At 43.2% G+C, this 27,211-nt stretch overlaps 1 protein-coding gene across 1 annotated transcript in view; it reads left to right on the top strand.

The window, feature by feature from the left end:
• The window catches only part of RAD21L1 (RAD21 cohesin complex component like 1), a 1,043,689-nt gene that overhangs the window by 3,389 nt on the left and 1,013,089 nt on the right, over positions 1-27,211 (top strand). Inside the window, exon 2 of the mRNA XM_069243305.1 lies at positions 20,607-20,780. Within this exon, the coding sequence (XP_069099406.1) occupies positions 20,637-20,780 (144 nt within the window). The 5' untranslated portion in view covers positions 20,607-20,636. The remainder of the gene's footprint in view (positions 1-20,606; positions 20,781-27,211) is intronic.

Below are 27,211 nucleotides of genomic sequence, written 5' to 3'. Positions count from 1 at the left end.
GGCCACCCACATTTGATAAAAGGAGCCACCCGAGTTAGAACTTTGTCAGTGGACATGGCCGCTTTTCACTCATCTGTCGTAATTCTGCTATCACAAGCAGAAATTGCTTCCACCAAGCCCACCACACATTCATCCTCTTGACTATCCGTTTCACTTCCAGCAAGTTGCAGTGGCATGCGAGATAAACAGTTAGCACGGACATTCATACCTCCTCGGATGTATTTGACATTTAAGTTGTATTCCTGTAATTTTGATAAAATACGCACTAAACGAGCCGAAGCCTTCCCCAAGCCATTGCCGCTAAGAAGATAAACCAAAGGCTTATGGTCTGTGAACACATCACATTTCATGCCCCATATATACGTTTTAAACTTCTCAACTGACCAAGCAAGGGCCTCCCTTTCAATGGTGCTATAATTCTTCTCTGCTTCTGAAAGGGACCGGGAAGCGAATGCAACTGTATTTTCTTTTCCATTAACTATCTGCCCAAAAACAGCTCCTAATCCTTTGAGACTAGCATCAGCCGCTACAAATGACTCACCCGATGGGATGAAAGGCTTTAGTGAGGGTGCAGATAATACTAAATCCTTCACCTTTTTGAAGGTGATATCCATCAAGTCATCCCAAATAAACTTTTGACCTTTCTTGAGTAATGACCTCAATGGTTGAACAATAATTGCATATCCAGGCACAAAACGTGCATAGTACCCACAGAGCCCCAAGAAAGAACGCAAAGTGTCCTTATCTGATGGTGCAGGAGCATTTTTAATGGCTTCTAAATTACAGAACTTCGGCTTTATCCCTTCCGACGAAATGGTATGGCCAAGGTACTCTACTTGATCAGCTAGAATTTTACACTTTTCAGCTTTAATGGTCATGCCATGAGATTGAAGGATGTCAAAAACTTTACTCAAGAGGGTAATATGCTCCTCCGTGGTAACAGTGTGTACCAATATATCGTCTTGGAAGGCTACTACATTGTCTAATCCACTAAACAAGGTATCCATCATTTTTTGAAAGACGCTGGCTGCAGACGCCAACCCGTAAGGGAGCCTGCGATATTTATACGGTCCAAAAGGGGTTACAAAAGTAGTGAGCGACTGAGAGGTTACACTCAAAGGTATCTGATGGTATGCTGAGTGCAGATCAATGGTGGGGAAGTACTTGGAGGTCCCTATGCTAGTAACTAACTCCTGTATGTGAGGAAGAGGATGGCAATCAATCAGTATGTTCTTATTGAGTGACCTCAAATCCACACATAGTCTCAAGTCCCCTGATCTTTTCTTCGTAAGGACAATGGGTGAAACCCACTCGGAGGAGTCGGTAGGGGTAATTATGCCTTCACAAATCAACTTGTCCAGCAATTCCTTCAATTTTGGCCTGACACTCAAGGGTACTGGCCTTACTTTGTGAATCACAGGCAAAGCTCCTTTCTTAAGTCTGATATTGTGCTTGAAACCCTTGACATTGCCAACCATGTCCTGAAAAACTTCAGGAAATGTAAGTTTTAAATCACAAAAGACTGCCTCAGGAGATAACACCGACAAAACAGAGGCATCAGACACTGACTGGTCAGCTAACCTAATGGGTGTACAATGCCCAGGACGTAGAATTATCCAGAGTTTGGCCAGATCTCTCCAACCAACTATATTCCCACCATTAACTGCTACATAGACTTTGGTATGTGCCGTTCTTCCTAAAATGGATAGATCTGACCACAAATACCCTAACAAGTCTATGTCCTGATCACCAAAAGCCTTAGGATTGATGTCGGGAGACAGCAACCCAGATGAATCTGGCCATAAAGCAAAGTATGTTCTATCAGAAATTATGGTCACTGGGGCTCCAGAGTCAGCTATGACTGTTAATCTTTTACCACCTATACTTGCCTCACATAGTGGCCCTTTGATTTTTACTTCATCGAAACTCAAATCATTGTGTGTGTCAACAGTCAGTACAACATTAGAAAGTCTACCCATGCATTCAGAAACATCATTCTCAGAGTCTGTGGTATATACGTTGCTAATTCGCAATTTGGATACATTGGCACTTGAACCTGAACCTGGCTTGAGTTTTCCCATCCTGCACACTTTTTGGAAATGGCCAATTTTTCGACATTTCAAGCATTTTTTTGTTCAATGCAGGACAAGATGGACATTTTCCAATGTGATTATAAGAGCCACACCTGAAACAGACAGGCATGCTCATACTTTGACTAGAATTCCTCTTAATTTTCTGGTATTTGTCAACAACAGTGCAAATAGAATCTTCATCCACTACAGAGTTAACCGCTGTGTAATGATTACGGTTGGAAATAGCTTTGGAAGAAACTATAGATCTCTCAATGCTTTTAACAATGTCTATGGTCTCTACCAAAGTGGGGTTACGACAGGCCAAAAGTCGTTCCTGAATTTTTTTAGAAAAGCAGTAAAAGACAAATTGGTCTCTAATATGTAAATCTACATTGGCCCCAAAATCATACTTAGCAGCTAATACACGCAACGTAGCCACATACTCCTCAACTGACTCATCCGCAGCCTGTTTACACATGGCGAAATTAAGTCTCTCCAATAAAACACTGGATTCATCCGCATACTGTCTCATCATTCTTGCTTTTCTTTCCTCATACTCATTCCACATAACATCATTAGAAAGTGGTGCAGGAACAGGTGGTAAGTTGTCAAAGTCACGTTGGCCTGCTACCCCCAAGTGATTGAACAACAAAGCCATTTTCCTTGCCGGCGAAAACATAGTGGCATCAATGGCTACAAGATAGTTCTCAAAATTCCTCAGCCACTCAGACCATTTTAGGTCAGGTTTCCCATTTTTGTGTAAGAAGGGCGGAGGTTGAACAACACTTTGAGAGGAGGCCATGATATAAGAGTACTGAATTATAGAAAAATTAGAAAAAGGATTCCATCCCCACATTCATGTGTACAGAACCTCCTGGTGGGTGGCTATTTCTTAATTCAAACGTCCGAGAAAAGGTCTCTGTCTAGTGCTCCAGTGCCGCCACTAGAGTACAAAAATAAGTTCCTGTTCGCCAGAAGAGTGCCCTCACAAAAGTTAAAGAATGTTCCTGAATAGTTAAAATGTAAGCAGAAATTTCCAAATAACATCAGGGAAAAAGTCAAAAACAAGCGAAAATCCTTTACATGTATGCTGAGAAGAAATCTTCACATTGCAACTGTGCGCCGTTAGGACGTCGTAAACTCTCACGTCTAAATGTTCCTGAGCGTACTTGTCAAACGCGTGTACTTCCTGTTTTACTGGTTGCCATGGCAATCGTTTTTTTTTTTTTTTTTAACGAGAAAGCGCACGCCGAAGTGGGTGACGTAACGTAGCAAAATACTCAAGAAGCTGGACCCACAGCCGGAGCTCGTGCAAAAGGTAAGCTCTACAACACGCGGATGGTCTACTGCTGGCTGTAACTGCCTAGAGCGCGCTGGCACCTCACGTGGACAAGCACAAGCAGTCTGATGGTAGCAGCTTTGAGTACGCTGGAAAGAAAATTAAAAAATAAACTATTCTCACCCCAGAGACCTGGTACAAAGTCTACCGGATCCAAGTGTTGAAAAACGACAATCTGGTCGGTGGGTCCCTGGCGCTGTCCTGGAAAGCGCTACTTTACCCCACTCCTGGTACCAAAATGTAGAGATGATGTCACTCCAAATAACTAAATAAAAGAATTCCTGGAAACTTCAAGTGGTTTGCTCCAGCAAGAAAATTTAATCCTGATAATAGGGACCCACGACAGCGAAGGCACAACCATCCGAGTCGAGCCAGTCACCAACTGACAGCTGACTAAACACTCGAACACGGAGTGTTCAGCTATGCTGCGTGAGTTCGAGAGCACAATATTAAAAGACAACAAAACACGCAACAGTACAGGGTAAAATGTGAACAACAGAAATAGCAAATAATATAATAAATACCAGGCATATTACAAATTACTGAGAATTAAGGTCGCCCTCTCCATCAAGAAGACAATGAAAATAACTCTATCAGTGTCACTGCACACGAACCTACGAAAAGTAGGATAGTTGTTAAGACTAATGCTTGAGTGATTGTGGATGAATGCACTTGTGCATTTGTTTTGGAAACCGCGCTTATTACTGGATTTTGGGGAGAATTTGTTACAAATATACATTTGAAATTTGACTTTCTTTACCACCCCTTCCAGTAAGCTGCTAATTATTCTTCCCAGTAGGGCAAACGTATCCCTTGTAGAAATCAAATCTACCACATTTTATTGGTAATAAAGTAAGATAATGCCACACTGGGGAAAGGTTAAAAGGACAACCTCGGCCCACTGGTTTTAGAGGCCATGGGATTTTCTGAATATAAAGAAAATGTCTTCTCTTGATGATAAGCAGTTTTATGCAAGAGATGACTTGCTGATATCCTTTTAATTACCAGGGAGCGTAGCTGTCACAAGGTTTGAGGGCGATAAGACTACTTGTTTAACAGACAATGTAGATTTCTATTTGAGGAGCCTACCCAAAGAGATGGGAAACCTTTCCACAATAATGAAGTTCAAAAGGTATATGTTTTCCCTAAATTAATCTACAAAACAACAATATTGGGTATCCCCACCTAACACTACCTAGAGTACACCTAGTTAGTGGTTGCCACTCGGATAAAAGTATATTCTTTTATATTTAATCCTCACTCACTATAGTAGTGGCATGCTTCATCATCTGGTTCACCCTGGCCCCTAAAGGACAGGGTGGGCTCAACCGCGTTCCAGGGAGCACTTTTAACATTATGGTGACTGGGGAACCTAAGTGGAAAAAAATGCCTCATCCACACCTAGGTATCCCTTTATTAATGTGGAGGATGAACACAGATTAAAATCATTAACAAGAGCCAATGAAGGATGATATTGGTCTTATTACCCTTTCAATGTAAACACGTTTCATGGCCCTACTTTGTGGCCTAGTGAAAGGTCCGGTACATTTGTCAGGACTTGTTTAAAAAAAAAAAAAAAAGAAATCTCACCCCGGTGGCAACCAGTGAATCTCTCTTCACAGCTGCATACAGCTCCTTGAGCATGCAAGGTAAGTACTATACCTACCTGATCACTGGATGGTACTAAAATAACTGGCTAGTAGTACCCGCAAGGGTAAACTTTCAGGCCCCAACGGGTTGCGGGAGGAGGTTCGGCCATGTAGTCACATTTGCACATAAAGTGAAAGTGAACATTTAAACCTCAATGATATGTCAGCATTTGCGGAATGACAAATTTAACAAACTTAATATTTCAGATATATGTGGCAATATGCAATACTTAAAGAATTGTAAACGTATTCCTGGTTAATTTTTAATTCAGTGTGATTTAGATGTTTGGTCTCTCCAAAACATATTTGGGAAGTTTAGGTGCGAATTATCAATTTTCAAGAGGACAATTACACTATTGTTGATTTAAAATTGTAGGATTGCCGGAGCTCATGACTGGGAGCTTGTGAAGTGCTCCCTGAGAAAGCTTTCAGATAACTGCAAATGATGACATTTTAATTACATGAACCCAGTAAGGTGGATTTAATTTTGTTTAAATAGGAGTTTACCAAGGGGATGGGTTCTCCCCATAAGAAGTATTTGGCAGTTTATATTAGTTGTTACTGGTCGGTGGTCAAAATTTGCTATTGGTTGAAAACCACTTTACAGTTAATTCAGATGGGAGAGGCTGAAGATTCACACTCTAGAAATTTGGGCAAATTTTTCACAATATTGTGATATTGAGTAACTAATTGTACAGATTTATTCATTTGAACCTCTTAGCGTTACGCAAAACCTCGTGGTAATTACATACTACTTTCCTGTGGAGTTTTGGGGTTCTACTCCCCAGAAATTCTGTAAAAATAATACAAACTGCCTTTGTAAGAGCTTGAGGTCTGTAATGTAGTAATTTGCCTGTTTTAGAACGGAAGCTTTGTGGCTCCCAGCGGACTCTATATCAGTGTGACATAATCGCTAGAATAGACTGTAATGAAAGCTTGGTTTAGAATGTTGGAGTTCACAGGTTCACGCAGCTGCATAAAGAAGTGTGGTTTACAACTCTGTGTGTGACAGTCATAGTCTGGGGAGGACGCTACAACTGGCGACAAGATAAGGGATAAGTAACCTGAAGAAGAAAGCGCTCTCCTGGAGTTTGCCATTGGTCCAAGCAAACTGCTTGTGCAAGACACGTGTGCCCTTGCCAAAGTGCTGAGTCGCCGGTTGGTGTATGTGGAGTCCAAGCGCAACTCCAGCTAGTGTTAAGCGTGTGAATGGAAAGAGAGCTTCACTGAGAAGTCTATACATCATTGCTCAAGAAGCTAAACCAAGATCATACAAAAGGTACCATGCTGGCACGCCAAATGAAGATGGATACAACCAAGTTTACAAAGTGCAGTCAAAGATAATCATAACTTGCTATATATTATGAATAATAGTGCTATATGACAAAACAAGTAAAAAGGAAGCATGTTGTTATTACACTTACCTTAGTAAGTTGAGCATTACGACCTCACCACCAGGTGGGGAGACCCAGGAAGAAACACTGGGGTTGTGCTTATTGAGCTGTCCAATACCTGAAGTGGCACACCACCAAAGATGCCAGTTGGCGCCTCAGAACAACTCAAGAGGTCTCCACAAGTGACACCGCTCCGATGGAGACCAAGAAGAAGATCAAAATTCAAAAGACTGTCTTGGGTGACCCAGAGTCTGAAGCATCGTCTGGTCTCAGTGCAGATGCAGATTCCTAGGGACAGCTGACAACGTTGAACTGCGCTCCACCCTCGGTGTCCGCCACTCCCATGAACAGTTGTAATGCTGCCGTCTTTCTGAAACTATCACCTTTTGATACCACCAAAAAGTGAAATATTGGTGATGGACTGCCTGGATAGATACTTTTGAAGATTTCATTGATGCACTTGAAGAGGTGGATAACAGAAAGATGATCAAATATCTAAAAAATATTATTGGTGATGGTGTGAAAGAAGTCATAAAGAAAAGGCAGAGACCGGACACAGAAGTTGCATGCTGTTGGATAAAGGCATTGAGTCTCAAGTTCAGTCCAGTACCAAACGTTTATTATGAACGATACGTTTTCAATAAATAACACCAGAGTTGGTGAAACAATCATTGAATTTGTGGAAAGACTCAACACACTCATCAAACACTATAAGTTTAATTAATTTAATGATGAAGAATCCATGCAACTTAGAGTTATTGATGGATGGTTGTCCGATTCATTCAGGTGAATTCTGAGAAAAACTGTTAGTGTGTGTGGACTGTGCTGAAGGGACTCGCTGTCCCAGCCATGGCCCAAGGAGTAGGGGCTAACCCTGCAGTTGATGCGCTGCGCATTTCATAGTGCCAGACCATTACCTGCGGCAAGCGATGCACAGGAGTGCATGCTGACTCTGCTGAAGGGACAACTGTACCAGCCACCACTGGGAAGGCCAAATAGGAATTGACCCTGCTCTTACTGTGAGCTTCAAAGCACCCAACCACCACCTGGGGCGAGGGAAGCACAGGAGTGCGTGTTGACTCTGCTGAAGGGACTTGGTGTCCCGGTCATCACTGGGAAGCCCAACGAGGAGGGACTGACCCTGCTCTTACTGCGCCTCGCTCTTCAAAATGCCTAAACACCAGCAGCAGAGCAGGACCTGCCCAGGCTAAGGACCGTCTCGTCCACCCCAGCCACAGCCCGTCGGAGGCTGGGCCACCCTTCTGACCTCCAGCCCCTTAGCCTCAACAGCTGCAGGCTGGATTTTAGCAGTATGTCAGCTAGACACATCCCTCAAAGTCTATTGGTGGTAAACTCATAAGCACAGCGCTGCATTTTCTGCTGAATGAAGGGGGGGGGGGGGGGGGGCTTCTGTGATCTGCCAGGGCCTACGTTGTTACAGCTGAAAGAAGTATGTGGTTGGCTGTCTGGGGAGGTGGGGGGGGGTCTTACCTTTCCTCCACTATTTTGTTAATCATGAGGGCCACAATTGTGCAGGTCACTTCAAGACTCCATTTAAGGTATTGACTGAGCAACCACTTCTGTTCAAACTAGTTTGTTGCCTCTAGGCTTCTCTTCCAGCTTTTGCAATTGTGCTGTATTGTGACCCCCAGCTCTGTTAGAAGTATTCTTGTATTTTGGAGCACCAAACTGGGGGTTGTACTTGAAAACTATAAGGCTCCGCACCCAGGTAGGGTGTGATTTGTGATTTCCTTAAAGACCAAGGCAATGATTTAAGTATCGAAGCTGAATGTGTTTGTAGCTCTAGGTGTGTGGAGCTGTTTTTTTATTAATGCTTGTTCAACTGCTGTTAGTTCTTAGTTTTTATTTCCTTTTTGAGTAACATTTTTAATATTCTATAGTATTTCGTTCTGTGAAGGATTTTCTGTTTTTAACCTTTAAGGGGCGCTGTGTTCAGGTGGGTGTTTGTCATACTTTCCATTGGGCTTTAATTTGGTGATAACAATATAGTTGCTAATCCCTTTTTTTAACCACGGGAAAGCGGAAGGCTGCTGATGTTGCCGCCATCCCTAATAAACCCAATAAATGTGCTAGGAAAACAAAACATACAAGTACCCTTAACCAAATCAATGATTTGATAGAAGAGGTTGAGACAGTTTTGAATCTGCCCTTACCAACCTGGGCTAGTGGGCCAAAGAACAGTGTGAAATCAACACTACTGGATATCTTTGGTAAAAATCAAATGGAGGGAATGGACAAACACTAGCAAGTCGCTTGCTAATTTTTTTTTATCCGATTTCACCCCCCCCCACCATTTGGTAAAGTCCTTAGAATGCAAATTAAATAGTGTGGCTGATATGATCGGCCAGATTACTAAACCCCAGATTTGCAGTGTTAAACCTGCCTCCCCTCCACCCCACCCCAAGCCACCTACTCAACCTACCACCGAAGCTCTCTCGCTGTGTAGCCAAAATAAATCTTTGGAAATTGGAAGGTCATGGCAGGCTGCCTGTTCTTTACAATCTAATAGGCACCAGGATAGGCAACAAGGGGTAGGCGGCAGACAGACTTGTGCAGGGTGTCTGCAACCATCTAGACACCCTCTGTGTAGGACACCCTAGTGGCATAAACGCTTCAGGACCCAGTGGGACTCTCCGCAGATGGAGATATGGAGATTATGACCTGGCCCATTGGGTAGGTACTTGTGTAGTTGACCTCTAGGAGACCCTACCTCTTTGGGCCCTATATGGGTAATTAGAACTTCAAACTAATTAATGTTCCTAAGTTGGACAAAGCTTGTTTTGAGTAGAGTAATTATTTAATAAAGTTTCACATTAGTTAAGGGGTAATTGCAAATGTAAGTCAATCATTCCGCAAGAAATCTTGAATGTGCGCAGGAACTCGCTAGAATCTGAACCATACTACACCATCAAGATCTACATGGTCTCCAGGGAAATCCTCAATGGCTTTCTGGCAATGAATGGGGATCCAGCCTGCTTTCTCTAGTGATTTTGTAAGTAGTGTTCCCACAAGTGTGGAGGAGGGAAACTCTCTAGGAGAGCGCGGCCCTTGTCTTGGGTTGATTGACTGCTGCTGGATGATGTCCATGATGTTTTCAATTCTGAACCCTTCGTAGCAAGCCCTAGAGTACTGCCATTTCAGCCAGTGGTATTGGCAGATGCCTTTTTGGGGCGTGAGAATCAACCATTAGATACTTAACTGGAACATCTCAGTATTGACGGGCAGCTGCAGATTCTTTCTTAGAATGTTGCAGGAATACACTGTAAATTGGCTGACCTACTATGGGGCGCATATATTGATTCTTTCCATATTTGCCTGTTTCAGGAGATCTGGACCTTAGAACCACCCCACAGATCAGGGTTTGTTACCTTTGCTGTGGATGTGCTGCCTTCCTCGTCTGGTTACTCCTTGGGGGCCTCTTGATATGGGTTAAATTATTTCTGAATTGGGCTATTAAGCAATTGACAATCAAGTTGCCGGTCATTTTAGGACTAACTGTAAGGGCTAGTAATGGAACCTTTATAAAATCTATGTCTCTGGTGTGGCTCACAAAAGCATCTCCTGACACTAAGTATCCTGGACCATCTTTTAGAGTCATTATTTTATAAACCTAACTTTATTTTGGGGGGTGACTTTAATACCACCTGTGAGCCACTGGATTACATCTTGCTAGCAATTGAACCAGAAGATGCAGCTCTGGCCATTCCGGAACTTAATGCCTCTTCCTTAAAATCATATTTTGCTGTGGCTGACTCAATTAGCTCTGGGCATGCAATGGCAGATCAGTTTCTGATGTGGGTAGGGCGTTTACTTTTTGTAGAGGGCCTGTAAATAGTAGAATGGATTATATTTTCCTTTCTTTTGACCTCTGTACCTGGTTGGCAGATTTCTGCATTACCAATAGAGTAGAGAACGATCTTAATCCATTGTATCTAACCCTTAAAAAAGGGTTGTTATCACTTTCTGATGATACGAGGTTCCAGGGGGATGATGTTATTGGGAATTCCAGGAGGGTTTTTAAGTGGTCCAAAATTAGTTCTTGCCCCAAGATGTTTGCTTCAGTATTTAATCATTTTGACACAGTTCTCTCACCTTACGTGGATACTGATCTGCTTGCCGTACCTATCCACAAAATCCATAACCATCTATTTTGCTTATAGGCAGTCTTTTTCAGTTTGAGGCAGACTCTTGTAATGCAGAAGGAGCTGCCACTGAGGCATCTCCCTGGTTCACTAAAGACAGCAGACAAAATTCTGTTTATTAGCTATCTGATCCTTAAGCCCACTGCGAATTTGTGAAACCAGATTCCATTATAAAGAGGTGTTAGAGGAGAGTAAAGAGGGATGGGACTATCAAACTTTGCTGGATTTGTTGGAGTCTTCCAAAAGGAATGATGTTTCTTCATTTGGGCGCGAAAGTAGCCATGGTAGCTTACAAGTTCGTACTTCAACTATCCTTCATATACAACAGCTGACGTGGGTACAACATTTTGCAAATCTTTATTCAGCTTCTTATTCAGAACAGCCATTGTGTTATCGATCCTGATCTTGAGGATATTGGTGATCTTGTGAAGCCATGGTTTGATACCTTTTCTTTAGAAGACAAACAAAATAGCAATCGTGTCCCTGAAGTCTGGGAAGGCTCCCGGACTATCCTGGGTGACTTGTATCATTCTGAGGTTGAGATTTGGGCCACGTACATTAACATCCTTTCAAATGCTATTTTGGCTGGTGCTCCTCTACCTGACTCCTGGAGAGAAGCTGTGATTATACTAATCTAGAAAAAGGGTGCTAGATTGGACCTTGGCAATTATAGGCCCATTAGCCTTATTGATATATTATAAAAGGTGTTTTGCCGCTAGGTTTTCGACTAAATCCAGGGGTGGATCATTGATAAAGTTATTCTCTCCTCGTTTCAGATCTAAGGTGGGAACTGTGAACTAAGTTCTCAGATTTTTCTTGATCCTATGGCAGTATATCAGGATCATCTATATGTAGGCTTCATTGACCTGAGATCTGCTTTTGGTTTGGTCTCTAGAACTTGACTTTGTGACTCTCTCAGGTCAGTGGGCACGCCACCTTATCTTGTAGCTATCTTAATGAGGCTGCATGAGGATAACTGCCCAAGTATGGTGGGGGGGGGGTAGGATGGCGAGTTCACAGTGAGGATAAAAGTTACATGCGGGTGTGGCTGTAATGCGTCCTTGCTCCTACCCTTTTTTTTTATTTTTTATTAATGATCTGTTTAACTATCTTCATGATTGCACCTGTGACGCCCCCGAACTTGGTGGTGTCCCCATACCCGACCTGTTTGCAGACGACACGCTGCTTATCTCAAGGACCCCTGCTGGAATCTAGAATCTATTAAACAAATTCCAGGGCTTTTGCAGTCGTAGAGGGCTCAAGATTAACATCACAAAGACCACGTTTATGTCCATTAGGCTTCATAGATTTTTTTGAAGCGATTTGTCATTGGGGCAGCATGGTACTTGAGGAAGTCAAATCCTTTGACTACCTGAGTATGAGTCAGTAGTTCTCTATCATGGTCCACTCATATTGAGAAGTGTAAGGCAACCGTTGTGCCCAAATAGCCACCATTTGGAGGATTCATAGGGTTTCCAATCAGAGGGCAGTTTCCCCTGCAGTAGAAGTTTACAAGGTTGCCGTTCAGTTGACCGCTCTATATGGGGCTGAGATTTTGGTGTTGACACCATCAGATTCCTTATCAGTTAGTGAAAACCTTTTTTTTATAAGATCACTACTTTCTCTACCGCAAGCTACCCTACTTGTCACTATATATTTTGATTTAGCTTTAAATCGGTTTGGTGACCTGGCAGCTTTGAGACCTTTGGTTTATTGGGTAAGAATCTGGTTTACTCCAGAATTGGGATCCTATTGACAAGACCTTTGGGAAGTTATCCAGCTGGTCAAGAATGTGTCCACCCCTTGCTTATTGCACATTAAAGAATGGCTTTATAATCTGGGGTTGGGTGAGTTGTGAATAAATTCCTCTAATACCAACTCCTCTTCAAAGGCTCTTCTGAAGAACCTTTTGAGGGAGTATATAAACTCCTAATTATCTGCGGAATGTTGAGTGTGTTAGCCTTACTGGCAGGTTTCTTTCCATGCAATCCTCTCCACAGTTCAACCTTTTTTTGACAAGGTTACGCCACAGTGGGGTAATACACTTTTTTATTAAATTAAGGCGTGGTACACTAGCACTGAACAACACCTATAAATGGAGCAAGAACAGCACTAATGCTAATGTTTAAAAAAAAAAAAAAAAAGTGTCCTTTGTGCCCCAATCATGTGAAAAAATATAGGCCATGTTCTGTTCAGTTGCCCATTGTACTCCTGTGCTATAGTGAAATTATTAAAACACTACTGTCAGAACCTGGGGTTCCAACACTACCTATCAGCATTTCAAATCATGAAGTCAGACACAAGCTGATTAAGGGTATTGTGTTTGAGCAGATTTTTATTAGCTGTGGGTGTGATTCAAAAACGATTAGGCCTTCTGCTATAGTACCATACTGCAATTATATCTGAGGCTCTAGGCATATGCAGCAGGCTTGATGACTGTTTTATGTTCATGTGCAGACTCCCAATATGATGTGTTCTTACATAGAAATGTAACATAACTCAGTGGCAATTACATATGGGCAACTGTAGGTGGTTCTGTATGTAGTAGCAGGACTTCTATTGCACTTTACACTCGGTTGTCCTGTGGTTTTGGACCCACATCCGCCTAGCTGTATTGAGGAGGGGTTGTGCCATGTTTTTAAATTCTTCTATGAGCTTTGAGTTTACTTTTGCAAATGTAATGAGTGTTTTTAATGAATTATACTGATGTATTATTTTGTGTAATTGGCTGGTAACCGGGACTCATATGCGCCTAGTTACACAGATTTGTGGATGTTTCATAGTTCGATTCACTGTGGGGTGGGGCTATGTATGTGTTTGTTTACATGAGTTGTTTGTTTTAATTTTGTAAATTGTGTGTTTTTTTTTTTTCTTTTTTCTTGATGAATTGGACTCATATATTTTTTGCTACTGCTTTGATGATCTGTGACCGAAATAAAGCATTATACTACTACTACTCCACAGCAAGTGTCGATGGCTATAGGAGCTGAGGAACGTGCTGAGGAACAAGCTGCTGACATGGAGGCCGGATGAGCCCAGAGCAAGTCAGTCATGAGTGTGTGAAAAGTAATTTGAAACAAAAGACAGGACACAAAGTGATGTCTAAACATAAAAAGAAGTTGTACTTCAAAAGTGGATTTTCATTTCCACACGAAGGAAAGTGTCCCCCATTAGGCAGGTATGCAAAGGCTATGGAAAAGAGAACCATTTCATGGCTGCCAGAACATTCCAGAAGCAACTTTCGATGCACGCCCAGAAGACCAAGTGGCGACATCAGTTAAGGCAGATAGATCTTAAACGAAGTCAGTCGTCAAATAAATCCTCGTCAAACAGTTCTTCCACCTCAATCATAAGTGAAAGTGAAGAAAGTGATTGTGCCATGTCGATGTTTACTTCCAAGAAAAATGTGCACATGTCGGACTGCTTACATGTGGAAAAAAAAGAAAATGTCAAAGAAAAGTCGAAATGCCACAAACACTTTCAATACCTTTCATTATCGATAGTGGTGCTTTGCTAAATGTAATGCCTGAAGAGAAATACAATGGACTGTCTCCATTAACATGACCTACGGCGGTGAAGACCAAACGGTGTACTTGGGCTGTATTGATGCTCATGAACAGTCCAGGTTAATTTGTAGCAACAGTGAAACATAAGAAAACGAAGGTACAAACACCGATCCATGTGCTTCAAAGTGCCTGTTTGCTCACTTTCAACATGGATGATCACATGGGACTGATTTTCTGTGAATTACTACATGAAGGCTCATCACAAAATAGTAAGTCAGTTCACGTTGTTGTTTCATGGTTTAGGAAAGTTAAAGACTACGAAAGTAAAGCTGCATATTAATAAGGATGTCCGTCCTGTTGCTCAGAGAGATAGATGAGTGGCTTTTCATTTGTACTTGGGCTGTATCAATGCTCATGAACAGTCCAGGTTCATTTGTAGCAACAGTGAAACATAAGAAAACGAAGGTACAAACACCGATCCATGTGCTTCAAAGTGCCTTTTTGCTCACTTTCAACATGGATGATCACATGGGACTGATTTTCTGTGAATTACTACATGAAGGCTCATCACAAAATAATAGCCTTTTTTTTTTACCATACAAGTAGATTTAAGAAGTAACTTGACCCATGGACAAGTAGATATTTTTTTTAAATTCCACACCCATGCTGGGAGAGAATAACCATTGATTTCTTTGGTTCACTTGATAAAGGACATCATTTAATGGTGATTGTAGACGAATACTCGTTTTCCTTTGGTTGAAGATCTCTCATCCACAACTCATGAGCGAGTAATCGAAAAACTTGATGGCATCTTTGTGACGTAGAGCATAGCAGCCATTGTTAAGTCTGACAATGGTCCACCTTTTAACATTAAATAATTTAGAGAATTTCTGAAGCATGTGAACATAATACATCAAAAGATCACAACTTTATGGGCACAGGTCAATGGACTTGTTGAGCGTTTTGTAGGCACTTTAAAGAAAACAGTGCAGCATGCAACTCTTGAGAAGCTCAATTTGAAAACGGTATTGAATTCTGCTCTGAGCTTATCGTTTGACACCCATCTCGACCACAGGTGAAAGTCTTGCGGCTTTGATATTAGAGAGAGCAATGACAACCAAATTACCTCAATGGACCACTAAGAAAGATAAAAAATAAAAACACGATTCGATCAAGGGACTTTGTTAAAAACAGAAAATTAAAGTTTAAGCAAACAAGGCAAAAGGCATCTCTTCCAGAAAATGAGGTTCGGTGATCCCTTTTCAGATGCACAAAATAATGTGATGCTGCTTATGAGGCTGAACCTTTCCAAGTGGTGTCTACCAAGGGACACATGGTGACTGCCCAGTGCCATGGGAAGTCTATTACCAGAGACTCTTCTCACTTTAGGCCTGTGTTTCACTGGTCTTCTACTTGAAATGGTGAAAGAAAGATATGTGTCCTAATTTGGGGCACATGACTTCCCACTGTTCGGGGTGCCACATGCCACTTGGCTTAAATACTACATATGTGGCAGAATATTTGGATGCAGTGAAAAATCATCCCTGCTAAGTACCTTTTTTTTTTTTTCTTTTTTTTTTCTTTTTTTTGCTATAGCATCCAAATTTGTTGGCTCTAATTTTCAGTTAGAAAACATGTTGGTTTTCATTTTCATTGTTTTATAACAGTTGTGCATCTGTTTTTTTTTTTGGGTACATTAATAAAAAAAAAAAAAAAAAAGTTAAGGTTCTTTTTAGAACCACACCAACTATTAAAAAAAAAAAAAAAGTTTGTCCTTTTATTCCTTTATTGTATTAATGGTGTATAACGGTGTGTGTGGGTGTGTCAGTGTATGTATGAGTGTCCCTAAGTGTCTCAGTGTATGAATAAATGTGTGCATGGGTGTCTGTGTATGCATTAGTGTATGTATGAGTCTCTGCCTGGGTGTCTCAGTATATGCATTAGTGTGTGCTCAGGTGTGTCAGTGTATGCGTGTGTGTGTGTGCCTGGGTGTGTCAGTGTATGCATAATTGTGTTCCTGGGTTTCTCAGTGTATGAATGGGTGTGTGTGTCTGTGCAGGAGAGTGCAAGTGTCTCTGGGTGTGAGTGTCTGTCTTTGTGTGGCAGTGGGTGTGAGAGGGTCTGTCTGTGTGTGAGAATGTCTGGTTGTGTGTGCCTGGGTGTGAGAATGGATGTGAGAGTGTCCGGGTGGAAGAGTGGGTGTGAGTGTGCTCCTGGGTGGGACCGTGTGCCTGAGTGTGGGAGTGGGTGAGTGTGGCATTTAGGCCCACATTTCAGCCCTGAGGACTGTTTCAACACAAAGGTGGCCGCAACTTCTCTCTGAGTGTGTCTGTCAGGTTTTGTGAGTTGGTGTGAGAATGTGTGGGTGTATGAGTGGTTGTCAGACTGTCTGTCTAGATTTGTGACTGGATGCGAGAGTGTCTGTGCGGGTGTGACTGGATGTGAGAGTGTCTGGGTGTGAACGTGGGTGTGAGTGTCTGTATGGGTGGCTGAGTGTATGTGTATATATGTATGTATATGTGTGTGTGTGTGTATATATATATATATATATATATATACACACACACAAACGTTTTCCGAAATCCGAGGATCCACCCGTGGACTTACCCCAGGGGCTGTGCTGAGCCCCACGGGTGGATCCGCGGATCTCAGATACCGTCAAAAAAATGTTTAGGCATTTTCTGGCCATTATTTGCTATTTTGTACATCCAACTCAACCCTATGGGGTCAGGGATCTCTACCCTGACCTCTTTAAAAAATAGCCCACATTTTAGCCCCAGGGACCATTTCCCAATCAATTGGCGCCTGAATCCGCTGAGGTTCCGCGTCCCTATGTATCTATATTTCTTTTTCCTTTCATATCTTAAAAACTACTGAAACAGATTTATACCACATCACAATAAGCACGCTTTCTGGACCAAGCGCTAGCGTCTGACAAATTTGGTGTAATTCTTTCCAGCAGTTTGGGTGTTAGTCGTGTTTAAAATCCTCCTCCTTTTTCTCGGCCCCCGCTTGACAGATCACCCTGAAACTTGCAACATCGCAGCTGAATTAGTTTTGAAAATTTATCCCAGGGGGTCCGCAGGCCTGGGCCATCAGGAAGGCACTTCTCCAGCTGGAACTGAGGACTCTCCACGGAAAAGTGTGCATGTTTTCTTTTTCTTTTTTAAAAACAATTATTTATTACTTCTAATATGCAGCAGTTTTAAAAGCACTGTAAAGTTCATTGTACATCGAGCAGCTTTTGGGCAAAAATAAAAGCATCAAGATGAATCTGCGGATTTAATGTACCTGCTGGAGAGAGATGGGAGTTTTGTATAGTGGCAGTTTTGACTCCTCTAAGGTAGCGCATATGGTTAATATGCCTGCTGCAAAGAATGTGTATTATGCAGAGAACAGTATTTTATGTGCATAGCACCATGGATTGCTGCTTTTGTCACAAAGATTTGTTTGTTACTGTGCAGTTCATAAGTTACAATCTTAATCTAGCACAGTGAGCTATGAACTGCTTTCAAAGAGCTGTGTGAAAACTATATGGCACAAATTAGTAAGTTGTTTGTTTTCTCAGTCTTTCATTTTTCTAATGCTGCTAAAAAAAGACTTGCTTGCATAGAAATACATTCTTATTAGTCACCGCTAACCACAGTTATATTCTGAATCCTGACTTTGTGCTTCTCCAGACCGAACACTCTTAGAAAATGCCTACCAGTGTGGATGACATCTGAATCCTACACCTTGTAGTTCCTTATAAAATAGTCTAACACCCTACACTGGTGTATGAGATGCTATAAAACAAATGAATTACTTGTGACAGAGAGGCTATGGAGAGATGAGGGGCCCTTATGGTGTTTCTTCCTTTCCCCAGCACATATTTAAGTGAATAAGCTTTCTCAGATCTCACGTACCTAAGAAAAAAAAACGAAAAAAAAATAAAAACTGAAATCGCTTGGGAAATGTAGAGTCTGACCTAAGGTTTCAGTGCTCCTAAATTAAACCAAACATTGAAAAGTTAGTCTCCGAGATGCAGCGTCAACCTTCCCATTAAAACTTCGATTTCTACATATTTTTTCAGTATAAAATAATTATATCTTTAGTAATTTGAGTATTTGGTGTGCATTTTTTGCGAATTATTTTTTAATGTTTGAAATTTAAATTTAATAAATTGCTTGGGGGTCCCCGGCTTCCAGCAGTGAGTCATTGGGGGTCCTCAGGAGTCAGAAGGTTGGGAACCCAGGTTTCGACTGTTGGCGTTCACAGGTACACACAGGGAACTAAAGACTTGATTTACAGGTCCATGTGTGGCATAGTGATTGGCAATTACCTAGGCTTGGGAAGGCGCGTTACAAGTAACATCGGTAAGTGCGTGGATTTAATTGCCAATGTACTGGGTGTCATGGGTGTTCTCCCACAAGAAAACAATTGACCGATTTAGTTGCAAATGTTGCTTTTTTGATAAGGGATCCAGGGCATTGTTCACATCTTGGTATGATGTAAATTTCCTGTTCAGCTGGGAATAGGGGTTCCTAGTGTATGTGCATGAATGGGTGTGGAAGTTTGTAGAAGAGTACTTTTTAATATGCTAGGTATTGGTTGATGATAAAACTTTCAGGAAGAAACGGAGAAGGAAAAGTCAGTGAACGCATTACTTTTCTTTCTGAAGCTTTTTTTCTCCAGGCATTACCCACAACAAATATTCACTGCTTTTCTGAAGCATTGTGTTAAAAACAGAAAAGGACAATTGGGGATCTAATTTCCCCGCACTGTTCAGCCCTCTCTTCTCCATGGCACAGCTCTTCTATTTTCTTCACCCTCCTTCCAATCTCTACCTATTCCCCCAGTAGTTCTCTCTTTAACCTTCTGAGTTTCTTTGGCATTCTCCTTCCCATCTCTCTCCCTCCCTGACGGTTTTACATTCACTTATTTGTTTCCTTCCCTTCCCTTGGTCTTTTTGCTTTTTAATTTCTTTTTTTCAGTCCCCCTCATATACTCTCCCAGCCTTCTGTCTCCCCTTATTGCTTTCTTTTGCTCCGTCTTTCTTTGTGTTCTCCTCTTCTATCCGTTTTCTTTCTCCTTTCACGGCAACTCCCATTTTTATTTTTTTAACCTATCTTTCTCGCCATTTGTCCCCATATGCCGGTCTCTTTCTCTGCTTGCTGCTGTCCATCATAATTTATTTTTGCCCTCTAAATAATTTTAACAAAGGATAGTTATGCAAACAGAATACTTTGTTAGCTCGCTCTGAGCAAATGATACTTCTGGTTTGTATGCATGCTGTTGTTTTACATGCCTGGAATACAGTTGACTTGATTGGAGTTGAAAAAACATATTAAAAATGCTAATGGATAAAACGTTTGCTGGGATAAATTTGAACGGACGCTTGTGCCTGATGAGGTTTTCTCTTGCAGTCTTTTGGCTGCACAGTGTGGGATGGAGTGTCTGATCTTGGCTTCAGTAATCACTTTACCCAAAGAAGCCACTTGCAACGCATGTCTTTCATTCATTCAATTATTATTCCTGCAGTGTATCCAAACACTATGGCGGAGGGGAGGGGGGATTGGACCCCCATCATTGTGTTTAGAATGCATTTTGAAACACAGCCTTATAGCAGGCTATACTGGCCGTTAAAGGCCCGCTCCAACTTCGGCTGAGGACTTTAACAAGGGAGTGGGACTTTAATGCTGGTATAGCCCCGCTACAGAGGGCTATACGGCTATTAGAACATTCTGCCACTAGAAGGCAGAATGTCCTAATAAATAAAACACAGTCCTCACTGTGCCTGAGGAGATTGAACTCCCATCTGGCTCCCTGAGGCCTTTGTTCACAGCAACCGCTGTGAGCGAAAACATTGGAATGTTGGCGCTCCGGGCTTCTACCGGCCATTAGAAGCCGGAGCACTCCATTGTTTTTAACAGAGCTCCCAACATTCCAATGTTCTAATATAATAGATTTTATTGTGCAAGTCGTGCTCGCAAGCCCGGTACTGCCTTTTCTGTGCCAACCCAGTCTTCATTTTCATGCTATCACCAAATCAAATTGCACCCACACTTACATGACCTTGTCTGGAGATCTTTTTACGCACCGTATTTTTAATTATTTTTACATTTATAGAAGTCTGTGAAAGAACTCTCATTAGAAGTAATATTCACCCTTTGTAAATGTTGTACTTTGCAGGTGTTGGAACATGAAGAAGTTAAGGGTTGGGGGCAACGATAAATGCCAGAGGTGCACAGATTAACATTAGGTTTGTGAGTAACATGTTGACAGTCTGAGTCTCTGTTGAAGACTTCTAGTTGGTATCCGCAGGCTAATCATCGTGCTTTTGTTAGTCAGTTGGAAAGAAAAATTACGAAAAGGTCTGCCTTCTTTAACGCCATGTTACTGTTTGCCAGATATGATAATAAAATATTTTATTTGAATAACCCTGTTCTTTAGCAGATGACCTACTTACTGCATTCTGATTTATTTGTTTTTGTTGTTTCCTAGTTGCTTGCAACTGTATAGAAAACGGTCAAGATGTTTTATGCCCATTTCCTTATGAGTAAGCGTGGCCCCTTGGCTAAAATATGGCTGGCCGCACACTGGGATAGGAAGCTCACCAAAGCTCACGTGTTCGAATGCAATTTAGAGACCACCATTGAGAAGATACTCTCACCAAAGGTATGTAACGTTAAGGTCTTTGTTGACGAGGCCTAAATATACTTTAAATAAGAAGCTATACTGATTCTTCATATTTGCTTTTTGGGATCTTTTGTAGACCAGTGCTAATTGTATAATAGCAAACGACTTCTGAAAACAACCAAGACATCATATGCTCTACAAATGTGTAAACTACCCGTGTAAATATAGCAATTATTGATGTTCAATATAGGAAAAATAAAGTAATGGGTGGCATGCTTGGGTTAAATATATCCACTGTAAATCACTTTTGGTTGCACCCTAGTCCGATTTTTAGTTTCTACTCCCCTAAAGATGGGAACCTGTTGTGATTGTGCTACAATGAGGACATTCTAACCCAAACTGCCATGCCACGTAACCGCTGAACGGGAACAAAAGAAATATCAGAATAGTTTCAGCCTTGTTAGTGAAGTGCAGTGCTAGTCCTAGCTGTTCGTACTGGAATGTTCCCATTGGAGTATGACCGGGCTGTTAAGGCATTCCATCAGTTACTTTTTAGGTTGAGCATAGCGAGCGTTTAGGTCAGGCATAGCAGTGCACAAGCTCTGCTCTTCTCGAGTTTTTGTAATTTATTCTGTGGGCTTTAACAATGCCCATCTCGCGTCCGTTTTAATTCATTCCTGGGCCTTCTTTTCAAATATCCCTTGATGTTGTTTGTAAATACTTTTGTTTGTTACGCCTTGGAGACCAACCCTGTTACATGGATTATTGCTCGATCGGCCATGTACCTTAATGTGGCGCACTATTTTTTTTTTCTTTTGCCTCGCCGCTTTGCTCATGGCGGTATATTGTTTCTTTGTCTTCCTTGGTTTTGGGCATCTTGCTGTTTCTTTGCGATGTCTGTGGGGTCTTTTATTTATTTGCGCTTTTTTTTTTCTTTTGCATTTTTATGTAGCGTGAACTCGACACAAATGTATTGGAGCACTTTATTTTTTTTTGCAGTTTTATATAGCTCGAACTCAATACAAAAGGTATTACAGCGCTATACATGAGCACCGAATACATTACACAAGAACGCATTCATTTTTGGTAGCAAGGGGAGATTAAGTGATTTGCCAAGAATCTTAGAATGTTGAACTAGCGCCGAACCGTGTTTCCCCCAGATCCAAAGTCGGCAGCTCTGGCCCATACACCACATCCTGTCCCCTAGGGTTCTTTGCCTGGTGTGTGTAGTGCAGTCTGGGAATATTTTTTTGTTTTTTTATTTTTTTTTAATTATTTTTTTTTACATAGAGCTTTGTAATACAGGTTTGCCATTTCAAAGCGCTGCAAAGCAGGTGCCATTCTTAACAAAATTGCTATAATTAATTTGCATCGGCCTTGCAGAGATGAATAGGAAAAAAGAAATGTCAGGATTGTAATCTGTGACATTCTCATTCTTTCAAGACCTCTGCAGTGGGTACATTACACAACTGACTTGAGTAGAGCTTAACACTAGGCAATAGCATGTGATCTTGAAACCCTTGAGGGTCACCAACCAAGCACATAGGTTAGTTCTAGTCAAGAAGATGGCAAAAGGTGTTGTCTCCAAAATGGTGGAAAAGTCGGCAGCTCTGGCCCTTCCTTACACCACATCCTCTCCCCTAGGGGTCTTTGTTTGGTGCGTGTTGGGGCAGTCTTGGAATAACTGTTTATTTTTTTGTATTATATAGCGCTCGGTAATATAGGTTCTGCCATTTCATACCACTGCAAAGCAGGTGCCATTCTTAACAAAGTCACTATAATTCATTTGCATCGACCTTGCAGAGACGAAGAGGTGAAAAAGCTATGTCAGGATTGTAATCTGTGACATTCTCGTTCTGTCAAGACCTCTGAAGTGGGTGCATTAACCAACTGACTTGAGTAGAGCTTAACACTAGGCGATAGCACATGCTCTTGGTAACCTCCAGAGGGTCACCAACTAAGCACATAAGTTAGTTCTAGGCAGAAAGGTGTTGTCTCCAAAATGGTGGAAGAGGAGTCGTGAATCCAGTCCCAAGCACTTCATGGCCTCAAACTTGATAGCAAAAAACATCTTGCCTTTAGAGGTAAATTGGGCCTCTTCAAATAGAGTTCAGTTAGAGTGAACTCGATACAAAGGTATTACAGTGCTTTACATGAACACCGGTTACATTACACAAGAACACATTAATTTTTGGTCGCAAGGAGAGATTAAGTGATTTGCCCAGAATTACAGGATGTTGAGCTGATGCTGAGACTCTGACCGTGTTCCCCAGCTGATAAGAAGGCAGCTCTGGCCTTTACGCCACATCCTCTTCCCTAGGGTTTTTTGTCTAGTGTATGTTGGGGCAGTGTGGGACTAAACCAGTTTTTTTTTTTTTTTTTTTAATATAGTGCTTGGTAATACTGGTTCTGCCATTTCATAGCAACGCAAAGCAGGTGCCAGTCTTAACAAAATTGCTATAATTAGCATTTAAGCTGCCTCTTCTATTATTTTCTTTATATACAGTCAGTATGAATGAGGCAAAACACTTCCAAGGTGAGGGCCTTGTTGTGTCCTCTCTCCGGCAGCGACAGGCCTGGGAGAGTTGCTGAGGCACCTGGCATACATCCACTACACCCCAAACCAAAACACATAGGTAAAAGACAGTCATTTACAACACCAATAGCTCTAACAATCACATATGTGAGACCTATTGCATTGCAAATGCTTGTTTGTTTTTCTAAACCTGAATAATGACTCAGAAGTAAAACAGTGGCATGGTCAGCAAACTGCAAATAACGCTAAAGTAATAAAACACTAGGGCGGTTATTACAACATTGGCGGTAAAAGCCACTTACCGTCGTGCAGAAGACCGCAGCAGCTGCGGAAATCCGCCACAGCTATTATGACCCACATCTCGGAATCCGCCAAAAGTCAGACACTCACACAAGTCCGCCACACCAAAGTTCAGTGATAAACTGGCGAAATCAAAACCTCCACCTCACGCCAACAGAAATACGCCCACACTATCACTACACACAAATCCACGCGGCGGTCTTTCATCCGCGGTATTCCATTGGCGGTACACATCGCCGTGCTCAAAATACACACACACATACAAAACACAGCCACATTGGACAATTCAAAATACACACACCTGATACACATACACACACCACTCCCACACACCCAAAACAATATAAAACACACACCCACATCACTCACAAACCCCCACGACAAAAAATTCCAAAAGAAGGCCAGAGAGAGAGACCACCAGCAAGAACAGCAGCATCCACAGGCACACAACACCATCACCCACACAACTTCCACGCACCTCACACAACACACCACTACATATCACCACACACTCCACCCCACACATCACCTACACCACCCCATGGCACGGCAAAGACACCCCAGGTTCTCAGAGGAGGAGCTCAGGGTCATGGTGGAGGAAACCGTCTGGGTAGAGCCACAGCTATTCGGATCACAGGTGCAGCACACCTCCATAGCTAGGAAGATGGAGCTATGGCGAAGAATAGTGGACAGGGTCAACGCAGTGGGACAACACCCAAGAAATCGGGAGGACATCAGCAAGAGGTGGAACGACCTACGGGGGAAGGTGCGTTCCATGGTCTCAAGACACCACCTGGCGGTTCAGCGGACTGGCGGCGGACCCCCACCTCCTCCCCCACAACTAACAACATGGGAGGAGCTGGTCTTGGCGATTCTGCATCCGAGGGCCTTGCAGGAGTAGGTGGAGGAATGGACTCTGGTAAGACAAATCTTAACTATTGCATCCCCCACCCTACCTGTATGCTATCGCATACCCCCACCCTCACCCCCAGCACCCCAACTCCTCACATATGTCCCAACATCACAAACCACACATCCCAACACCAAGCCCTGCATGCAACAACAAAGCATGGACACCCATCACCAAAGCATGCCCATTGCACATACCCATACACTCCCCTAAACCATCATCACACAAGCTCCCACACAAGAATGCTAGCACTGGGGTACACGGTCACCCACCCATTGCACACCATTACACACACGGATATAATAAACATCCTTTTATACCCCTGCAGGACCCCTACCCAACGTCACCGGACAGGAGGGTCCACACATGTCCACACCACCAACAGAAGAGGCCCACAGTGATGACAGCAGCTCTGTCCAACTGGATCTAGATGACAAGCCCGGCCCATCGGGGACCTCGGGACAGTCAGTTCCCCTCGCACAGGCCACCACAGACCTTCCCCCCCCCCCCCCTCTGGAAACACCAGCACAGCACCCACCCAGCGGGCCCATACCTCCCTCCCCAGGACACGTCAATCAGCAGTGTGTCCACCACTACAGGGAACCCAGGCTAACCCACCACCCCAACAACAACAGGGACCTGGGGCAGTGGTAGTGGGCACACGGTCCAGGAGACGGAGGCCCAGGAACACAGGGGAACTGGGAGGGCTGCTGTGCGACAGGGGGCAGACAGGCCAAGGGAAACCCACTCTCCACAAGGCCCTCTCCTCCATCATGGGAGCCTACCACCACTCCCAGGAGACGATGGCAACGGTACTGGCCAAGTTTCAGGAGACCCAGCGCATGCAGGAGGAACAGTATATGGGCTTCAGGGAGGAATTCAGAACCATCAGCTCCACCCTGGGCACCATCGTAGGGGTGCTGAAGGAAGTACTCAACACCAAGAGGGACACTCGGCACTACAAGGGGCCCCTGACACTAGCATGGACGATGAACTGCCCACCACCTCCGCCCGCGCTAGTGGACAGGACACCCCGCCACAGGACCACCAAACCAGCACCCCACCCCCTGCAGAGGGAGAATCACCCCGCAAACGGTCCGAGATCCAGGACAAAGACAGAGCACGATGCCAAGACCCCTGCCTAGAAATGAGACCACCCTGATTGTCATCCTACTGTCCCACTTTGTCACCCTGTCCATAATTAAACTGCCCCAGCTCCACTTCCTATGCCCATATGGGCAATGCACCTGTGAGACTAATAGACTGGACTCTGCCATGGACACTCCTCCGCCATCACCCCTCACCATTTCACTACCCCCTCCAATATTGAGCATTTAAATAAACACACCTAAAGCACAAAACGATCTGGAGCCTCTGGTTTCGAAATAGTGTATTATTAGCAATTACAGTGCTAAAATGTTTTTTTAAATAGTAATGTCACCATACCTATGTCACACAGCTCTAGTCCATGAGGAATCTAAGCAGATGTCACACAGTGGGACCCACATCTGTGAAATCGTAAGGGAAAGTGACAACTCAGTGACCATACACTGAGTGAAAACGACAGACAAGAGAGAGGTAGTAGTGTCAAATTACATGTAGTAGGCAGGTTTGGATTCCTACCGGTGTCTCACTGGAAATATTGCAGGATCACGGAGTCCCTGTTGTGCATGTCTTCTTCCTCTGTTTCCTCCTCATCACTGTCCACAGGCTCCACAGCTGCCACAACACCACCATCTGGACCATCCTCCTGCAGAAAAGGCACCTGGCGTCGCAAAGCCAAGTTGTGAAGCATACAGCAGGCCATGATGATCTGGCACACCTTCTTTGGTGAGTAGAATAGGGATCCCCTGTCATATGGAGGCACCTGAACCTGGCCTTCAGGAGGCCGAAGGTCTGCTCGATCACCCTCCTAGTTCACCCATGGGCCTCATTGTAGCGTTCCTCTGCCCTTGTCCTGGGATTCCTCACTGGGGTCAGTAGCCATGACAGGTCGGGGTAACCAGAGTCACCTGCAAATGGCAAGGGACAACTGTTAGACACACACTAACCTGTGGGGATAACACCAGACAACCATTCCCAATGACTTGCTTCCAGGTGCTCACCTAATAGCCACACACAGTGCCTCTGGAGTTGACCCATCACATAAGGGATGCTGCTATTCCTCAGGATGTCGGCGTCATGCACTGAGCCAGGGAACATGGCACTCGCATGGGAGATGTACTGGTCTGCCAAACATACCATCTGTACATTCACAGAATGATAACTCTTCTGGTTTCTGTACACCTGTTCACTCCTGTGGGGGGTGGGGACCAAAGCCACATGGGTCCCATCAATGGCACCTATGATGTTGGGGATATGTCCCTGGGCATAGAAATCACCTTTCACTGTAGGAAAATCCTCCACTTGAGGGAAAACGATGTAGCTCCGCATGTGTTTAAGAAGGGCAGACAACACTCTGGACAATACGTTGGAAAACATAGACTGGGACATCCCTGATGCCATGACCACTGTTGTTTGGAAAGAGCCACTTGCAAGGACATGGAGCACTGACAGCACCTGCACTTGAGGTGGGATTCCTGTGCGATGGCGGATTGCTGACATCAGGTCTGGCTCCAACTGGGTTCACAGTTCCTGGATTGTGGCACGGTCAAGCCTGTAGGTCATAATCAAATGTCGCTCCTCCATTGTCGACAGGTCCACCAACAGTCTGTACACCGGAGG

The sequence above is a fragment of the Pleurodeles waltl genome, chromosome 7 (genome assembly GCF_031143425.1).
Source record: "Pleurodeles waltl isolate 20211129_DDA chromosome 7, aPleWal1.hap1.20221129, whole genome shotgun sequence".
NCBI classification, from domain to species: domain Eukaryota; kingdom Metazoa; phylum Chordata; class Amphibia; order Caudata; family Salamandridae; genus Pleurodeles; species Pleurodeles waltl.
The sequence above is the reverse complement of the archived record's forward strand: the minus strand, read 5'-3'. Positions and strand labels throughout refer to the sequence as shown.